The sequence below is a fragment of the Silene latifolia genome, chromosome 10 (genome assembly GCF_048544455.1).
Source record: "Silene latifolia isolate original U9 population chromosome 10, ASM4854445v1, whole genome shotgun sequence".
NCBI classification, from domain to species: domain Eukaryota; kingdom Viridiplantae; phylum Streptophyta; class Magnoliopsida; order Caryophyllales; family Caryophyllaceae; genus Silene; species Silene latifolia.
Window position 1 is genome coordinate 157901603 of NC_133535.1, and position 8233 is coordinate 157909835.

The 8233-nt window shown below is 37.6% G+C and overlaps 1 protein-coding gene across 1 annotated transcript; it reads left to right on the forward strand.

The window, feature by feature from the left end:
• Nucleotides 1–4401: 4401 nt before the first annotated feature.
• Nucleotides 4402–7732, forward strand: LOC141606571 (cytochrome c-type biogenesis protein CcmE homolog, mitochondrial). The gene is made up of 2 exons (XM_074425750.1): nt 4402–4963; nt 6928–7732. Exons 1-2 carry the CDS (start codon nt 4488–4490, stop codon nt 7217–7219), a joined length of 768 nt encoding a protein of 255 aa, XP_074281851.1. The 5' UTR covers nt 4402–4487; the 3' UTR covers nt 7220–7732.
• The last annotated feature ends 501 nt before the right edge of the window (nt 7733–8233 follow it).

The following is an 8233-nucleotide window of genomic DNA, read 5'->3' on the forward strand; positions in this document are numbered from 1 at the left end:
ACATGGTGGACCTAAGGGATTGGAGAGAGGGATGGATGATTAAAGATGATTAATTAAGTTTAAGATACTTAACCTTTTCCTCCAAAATATTAAACATAAAATTAGAGTTTAAAGTTCCCTCCACTTATGTGGGAAATTACAAACCTGATTAACATTACTTAAAAATACATATTCCGCTAAACTGGATTAACATTACTTAAAATTACAAACCATAAATGTCTCCAAATCTAATAAAATTACAATTTTCTGTTTTCGCTTAAGATATTCAAATTACAATGCTGAAAAAAAAAAAAAAAGTTAACATTTGGACTCCAGGAATCCAATTATGGCAGCCTGCAACCTTCATGTTGGACGTCCATCATCAGTGAACACATCAAAGCAAGTGTTAAATAAAGGACACTCAAGTTACATTCACGAAACAGAGTTGCAGGCACAATGGAAACTAAGTGCATTAAGTCTGTTAACAAACAAGTAATTAAGGACATGATAATAAGAATTGTTGTTCCAGCAATTAAGGAAAAATGGCCTGAAAATGAAAGCAAGCACATTATCATACAGCAAGATAATGCACGCCCACACATCAAGAACTCGGATCCGTTTCATCTGCTGCAAAAAACCAAGATGGGTGGAATATTGAGTTAAGTTGTCAACCCCCTAATTCACCAGACTTGATTGTCTTGGATTTGGGGTTTTTCAGAGCAATACAATCACTTCAGCAAAGAACAAATTGTTACAAGTTAGATAAACTTGTTATTGAAGTTAATAAGGCATTTGCAAACCTAGAGGTTATTAAACTTAAGTATGTGTTCATAACACTACAGGCATGCATGTTAGAGGTCATGAAAAGGAAAGGAGGTAATGATTACCCATTGCCACACATGCACAAGACCAAACTAGCATACCGCAGCATGCCGCCGAGTATTTAACTGCTGACATTCATTTGGTAAATGAATGTATAGCATACATGAACAATGTAGGAGATAGTTCTACCATAACTGCTTTAGTTGATGCAGTGAATGCACATGTTAATGCTGTTGTGAATGCTGTTATTAATGATATGAATGAGCCTGTTGGCAGCATTACTGAACCAATTGGGTGCAGTAATGAACCAACAGGTGCATCAGTTATTGACCTCACAGAACAGCAGATGCAGTAAGTGACTCAGAAAGACAAGGAAGACAACAAGACATTTTGAACATCAGAAGGAAAACAAGACAAGCATGTTTTGAACAACAAGATCAAAGAAGCATATTTTGAAGCCAATAAACACAAGACAAGCATATTTTGAATATCAGATGATTGGCAATGTAATTTTACGCTTTTTTTATGAACTTTGCACATTAATTAAATGTTATCTGGGTTGCAAACTTTATGAACATCAACAAATGACTGCAACAAACTTGGCGTACAACTTTAAAAACACAGTACCAGATGTCAGGGTACTTAATGCATGCATAGCCTCTTCACAAGGACTTGTGGTGGCATAATGCATGCACTAAGTGACCCATGGTCACAGTATGCCCTCAACAAATGATCATTGGGCATTATTAGAAGGCCATAAAGCCAAAATGGAAATTAATTATCATCATTAGTCCATATACACAACGCAAACAATGAAAACAGCCGAACAATTGATAAAAATAGGGATATAAGAAATCAACCTCCTTCAATCTTCACAGATCTGGAGTTAAGGAGTCAACTCTGATAGTTTCATTGTCAATTTGAAGATACGACATGATAGAAGATTGATGAAAATGAAATGAGAGAGAGATGCGAGATCGCAAATGAAGATCTGTGTCTCAGATTATGAGAAATGGAGGATTAGAGGAAGATGGAAGGTAGAGAGATGAGTAATTAAACGGCGGGAGAGATTAGGTTTTCTGGGTTGGGAGTGAGGGAGATGAAGATTGAGAGAAAAGGGGATGAAGTGAGGCTGCTAGGGTTTTCTTAGTTGGGGATTGGGAGTATAAATGGCGGGAGGGATTAGACTAATAGGGGATTTGGGTTGGGCTGATCACTTTTGTTGGGTTTAATTGGGTTGGATTAGGTCTAATTAGGTCCACTAATAAATGGCAACTTTTGTAAAATGTAAAAATGGACAAGGACAATATGGTAATTAAACAACTAAAAAACTTACTAAAAATGGAAAGGGGGAAGAAGATCCGACTAGCTTCGATAAGGAAAGAGGGAAGAACAAAGCAACTAGGAGGGAGTAACTTATATGTATGTCATTTATAATCTGATCAAGCAATTCACTTTTACTAATGATATTCTAGTGATATCAAACATAATTTTATTACTCTCTATATGACTTTCCCGTGCCTTTAGATAAAGTATATTATTGGAATATTCTACGGTGTACCCTCGAGTTTATCGGTATTCTATTGTGTACCCCTACATTTTTGAAATTCTATGGTGTACCCCTGAACTCCGTATATCAGTCCATACCACGACCTTATTTATTGTTTGCTAACTTAATTTCTTAATTGACCTATTAAATCGTTTATTTATCATTCTAATTACTCGATAACTTACGTATTTACTTCTTAATTCGCCGAATTACTCAGTATCCCACCAAATAGTATACAAAACTAACTTAAAGTTCATCAATTCTCCATTATCATGTCATAAATCATAACGGATATTTTAATATTTAGTTTGTGCTTATTAAAGGTAATTTGTGGCATGTAGAATGGTGATACAATATTAATACGTCAAAATAAAGGTCAAAGTACGGTTGTTTTATAGTGATAAAGTTAATTGAGAGTTAAACGAGGCCATGATGGAGAAACATGTAAGAAGTTTAGGGGTACAATGTAGAATATAAAAAAAATTGGGGTACAACATAGAAAACCGAAAAACTCGGGGGTACACGGTAGAATATCCCTACATTATTTTATTCTCGAATGATTCAACTGTATGTCAAAGTTAAACCCGATTGCGAAACGTCGTCGACGTTTTATAACGAATCGTCGACGTTTTTTTTAAAAAAAGACCAACATACCCTTACCCTCTTATTACTCCCTCTTTCAATCTTACCCTCTCTAACTCCTCCTTACCCCCGACCGCACCACCACCACCGCACCACCACGCACCCACCGCAGCAACACCACGCAACACCGCAGCAACATTTCTCCATTTCTCTTCTCAAATTCCGATAAAAATCAAGTCTAGAAGCTTGAAAGATTATACCTTTCCGATAAAAATCAAGTCTAGAAGCTCAACCCCGGCTTTCACATCGTTTATTCGTTTATCTCACTTTGTTGGCTGCCATACATAACAAAAACAATCACCATCGACCAAAATGAATGAAAAACACAATCTCACACTCAAAACCAAACCCGAAACCACAAGTTATCTTAAACATGATTAGCACTATCAAAATTACCTTATTTGTTGCCATCTAAGTGACATGGCAATATTACCATCCAAGAACCCAACACGCATGAGTTTTGGGCAAACAATCTTCCCGGTTCGAACCGATACCGGGGCGGAAACCACAACTGAGACAATCACCACTTGTTTGATTCAAGGGATAGACGTTGAGTTTCAACGTCCATGATGGCTAGGGACGTTGTAACCCAACGTTGGGTGTGGAGGGAGACGAGCAGATTGCTTGTTGGTGGTGGAGGGGGACGTTGAAGGTGTCCGTCCAACTAGGGTAGACGGTAGACGTTGAAACTGATCGTCCATATTGGAGATGGACGCCTCTTTTGCTCGTCCATATATGGCCCAGACGTTGGGTTTCAGCGTCCACATATGACCCAGACGTTGGGTTTCAACGTCCCCATATGGCCCAGACGTTGGGTTTCAGCGTCCACATATGGCCCAAACGTTGGGTTTCAACGTCCCCATATGGCCCAAATGTTGAAACTCAATTCTATTGATTCTAATTCGGTTAATTATAAGATAATTCATACTAGTCCACATTCATAAGGTAATTTGAATATAAATTCAATTCAAACGAGAAAAAATAAATTTATACCGATGATTCGTCGCTAGCCTTTGATTTAGGTTACTCGTTATTTGACATTGAATCCGAATAACATTAACAAAATCTTGATTTTTTTTTAAAAATGTTTGTTGTTTTGGAGAATTGGGAGAGAATAGAGGAGAGAGTGGGGAAGGGTAGTGATGGTCTTTTTTTTAAAAAATGTCGACGACGTTTCGCAGGACCCGTTTTCACCCAAGTTAAAAGAGTGATATCGAGTCAAAGTCAATAAAACACGATAACGCCATTTCATTTATCCATATTCCATAATGTGCCTTGCTTAAGACGGGTGCTATCCGTCTTAAGATTAAGACGAGAAATAATAAAGCTGTAATTTTGTGTACATTTGTCCCGTTTTAAGTTTAAGACGGACAAAACTGGAAATTTTTGTATGATGACTTATTGTACAAGAAAAGAGAAAACCCCCAACAAAACCTCTCACCCGGCGGCCATCCCAATTTTCCCAAATCGACCCCTCTAACTTCCTCCAATTCAAATGGCGTCAAAATCAACCACCATACTCCGCCGCATCAACCACCTCCTTCACAACCACAACCACCGTACACCGCTCCTGCACACCTCCCCTAACCCTTATCTAAACCCTAATTTCCGCCGCCACCCGCAATTCCCCCAATTCTCCCCTTTCTCCACCGCAACACGCCGAAACCCTAACCTTAACAAAAAAATCGACATCGGAGCACGAGCGCGACAACTCCAAACCCGCCGTCTATGGACATACGGGTTAACCTTCGCCGGCATAGCTGGATTTGTAGTACTAGTGTTGAATAACTTTCAAGATCAACTTGTTTTCTATGTTACGCCTTCAGAAGCGATGGAGAAGTATCATTTGAATCCGAGTAAGAATAAGTTTAGGCTTGGTGGACTTGTTCTTGAAGGTAGTGTTAATCAAGCTGCTTCTAGTGCTGAGATGGAGTTCGTTGTTACTGATCTTGTTACCGATATTCTTGTTAGGTATGTTGATTTCATCGTTTTTGATATCGTTATCGTTTTATTTGAGTGTTTGATGTGGAGATTTGACGGAATTATTGTGTTCGCAATTTGTGATTTTCGGTTTCGATTTGTTGTTACTGATGTATTCTCGCTAGTTATGGTGAATTTGATCCTTTTTGATTGAAATTTGATAGAATTCTCGTGTTCGATTTGTGATTTAATTTGTTATTGCCGATATTCTTGCTAGGTGTGTTGTTTTGATTGATTTTGAATGAAATTTGACGGAATTGATTTGCGAATTGGTGAGATTGAGCTAATCTGGTGAATTGATTTGAATGAAATTGGTGATTTTGATCGTTTTTGATTGAAATTTGATGGAATTCTCGTGTTCGATTTGTGATTTAAATTTGTTATTGCCGATATTCTTGCTAGCTGTGTTGTTTTGATTGATTTTGAATGAAATTTGACGGAATTGATTTGCGAATTGGTGAGATTGAGCTAATCTGGTGAATTGATTTTGAATGAAATTTGACGGAATTGATTTGCGAACTGGTGAGATTGAGCTACTCTGGTGAATTGATTTGAATGAAATTTGACGGAATTGATTTGCGAATTGATGAGATTGAGTTAATCCGATGAATTGATTTGAATTAACCTTCTCTGGCATACCTGGATTTGTAGCACTAGTGTTGAATAGCTTCCAAGATCAACTTGTTTTCAATGTTACGGCTTCGGATGCTAAGGAGAAGTTTCGATTGAATCCTAGTCGTAATAAGTTATCAAGTTTCGGCTTGGTGGACTTTGAAGATTAAGGGCTTGCTTGGGATGGGAGTAATAAGTCCCATATAATGCGATTGAAACCTAGTCGTAATAAGTTATCAAGTTTCGGCTTGGTGGACTTTCAATCGATTAAATTCATTTGCAATTCGGTGTGGTTGAGCTAATTTGGTGAATCCTAATCGTAATAACTACAGCAAACTCAGATGAATTTATGACTATTCCATTAAATTTCCATATCCGAGTTTGCTGTAGTTGATTCGCTCTTTGGTTTCAACTGAGTATTTGATATGGAGATTTAATGGACTAGTCTTGAGTTGATTGCGATTCATTGGAGGTTGAGCTAGCTAGTGAATTGACTCGAAACGATTGATCGACTTGAATGTCTGATATGGAAATTTAATGGAATAGTCGTAAATTCATTTGCAATTCGGTGTGGTTGAGCTAATTTGGTGGATTGATTCGTAAAGATAGATCAATGGAGTGTCTGATACGGAAATTTAATGGAATAGTCTTTAAGTAATTTCTGTTTCGTTGGGGTTGAGCTGATCTGGTGAATTGATTCGAAATGAATAAATGATTGGTTTAGTTCTGACTTTTTTTGTGATTGAGCTTGGTAGTTTTGTTTGTGATATCGTGATTTTGCTTGGTCGATTTGACTTTTAATGCTAAAACCTGGCTAATGTTCACCATGTGTCATAATTCCAGTCTTTGAATTGGAACAAATTGGTAGTATCAATATATGCAAATTTAAAGCAAGCGGTATAAGAAAAATTACTTTGAAGTTGAGTAGTTTGAACGGATTAGATTTAGGTTGAGTTGAGCGAATCTAGTTATCCAATTCAAAATTATCAACTTCATTTGTATCTTTGAGTTCAAACTTCACGAGTCCTGATAGTGTATTTGTTTATCATGATTCCCCCTTTCCGATTTGGAAGACATCACAATTGGCTTCATTCTAGTATTGTAATCAAACTGTGCTAAATATTAACCATTTGTCATAATTTCCGTTATTGGGCGTGGAAGACAAGTTTGAAATGTACTTTGGTATGTGTGTTCGCGATTTGCCGATTAGGTATTGGAATTTTGATTAGTCACCGCAAGTTTCAACATTGTTGTTTGTGTAATTGCAGCATTTGTTGGTTGCGCTTTATTTTTGTTTAGCATCTCGATTTTTATTCAATATCAATTTATTTTTGCTTTGTTAGGTATCAAGGATCACTGCCTGATTTATTCAGGGAAGGTCATTCGGTTGTTGTAGAAGGGTTTGTGAAGCCTTTTACAGACGAGCTCAAGACAGCAGCAGGGAGTGAAAAGAGCAAGGAAATTACAGCAAAGGCGAGGAGTGGTGACTGTTTCTTTTCTGCAACCGAGGTGTTGGCTAAGCATGACGAGAAATACATGCCCAAGGAAGTGGCTGCTGCTATCGAGAAGAACAAGAAGAAGCTTGACGAGGAAGCAGCAGAGGCTGCCGAGGCAAAGAAAGCTGCTGATGCTTGAAAATTCTCGTTGTGAGTATGAAGCTAACATGCTTATAAAGTTTTGATCTTTCATTATTTATACAGTTCAGGGTTTGTATTGGTCCGTATTAGGAAAGTGGTGTAGATCTATACGGGGGGGTTCACGGATACTTATCTTATCTAAGGCGGTTTTACATGAGTATAATTGTAAAGTCACATCTTGTTTACCCGAACAACCCTGTAAAAGTCTTTACCAGAAAGTACTTTTGTATGGGTTTTGGGGTAAATAACCTGGAATCTACAAGATGCTAGCGTAAAACCGCTTTACAAGAGACTTTTTTGGTGTAGGCAATAGTTTGGGAATAATTGAAATATTAAATACAAGAATTTTGGGGATCTCCGGTAGTAGGGTATTAGAATACTGATTGTCTGGCTTTATTGCCATCGCATTATATTGTATTTCTCACTTGCACATTGTTTTGCCCTGGTAATAAGCAGGGAGCGGTATATTCATGGTATACTGTGGTGAATAAATCTGATTTATTTCTGTCAATTTTTTTTCTTGCATAAAGTTGTTGTACGGGTATTGTTTTGTTCTTTGTTCTTCTGATTGATGTGATATAGACTGCATTTAGCGAGATTAGACCGTGCACTGCGACCACGTTCAAATCTGAGATTTGATACCATGATGCTGATTGCTGAGTATAAGAATATCAATATTTGGGATTTTTCTGCATCATGTAACCATGTTCTCTGAATATATATATTCGCTTGTTGAATCTCGGAGGCAGCTCTGTTCCATCAACGGTGAAAACCATTGCTGTGGTTTACGGAAGACTTTTACCAGCCTTGAGGCTTGTTAAAGTTGAATTTGATCATATTATGGTACTTAACCGGAAAACTCATCCAAGATGGAGGAAATTGTTTGGAAGCCGAAGGAGCATCCAGAGTCTGTACTTATGAAAGCGACAAAAAACTATCGAAATGACTAATGCACCAGCCTTGTTTTTTTTTTTTTTTTTGGTCATTCGAAGCGCGCACTTAGTCGCACCAG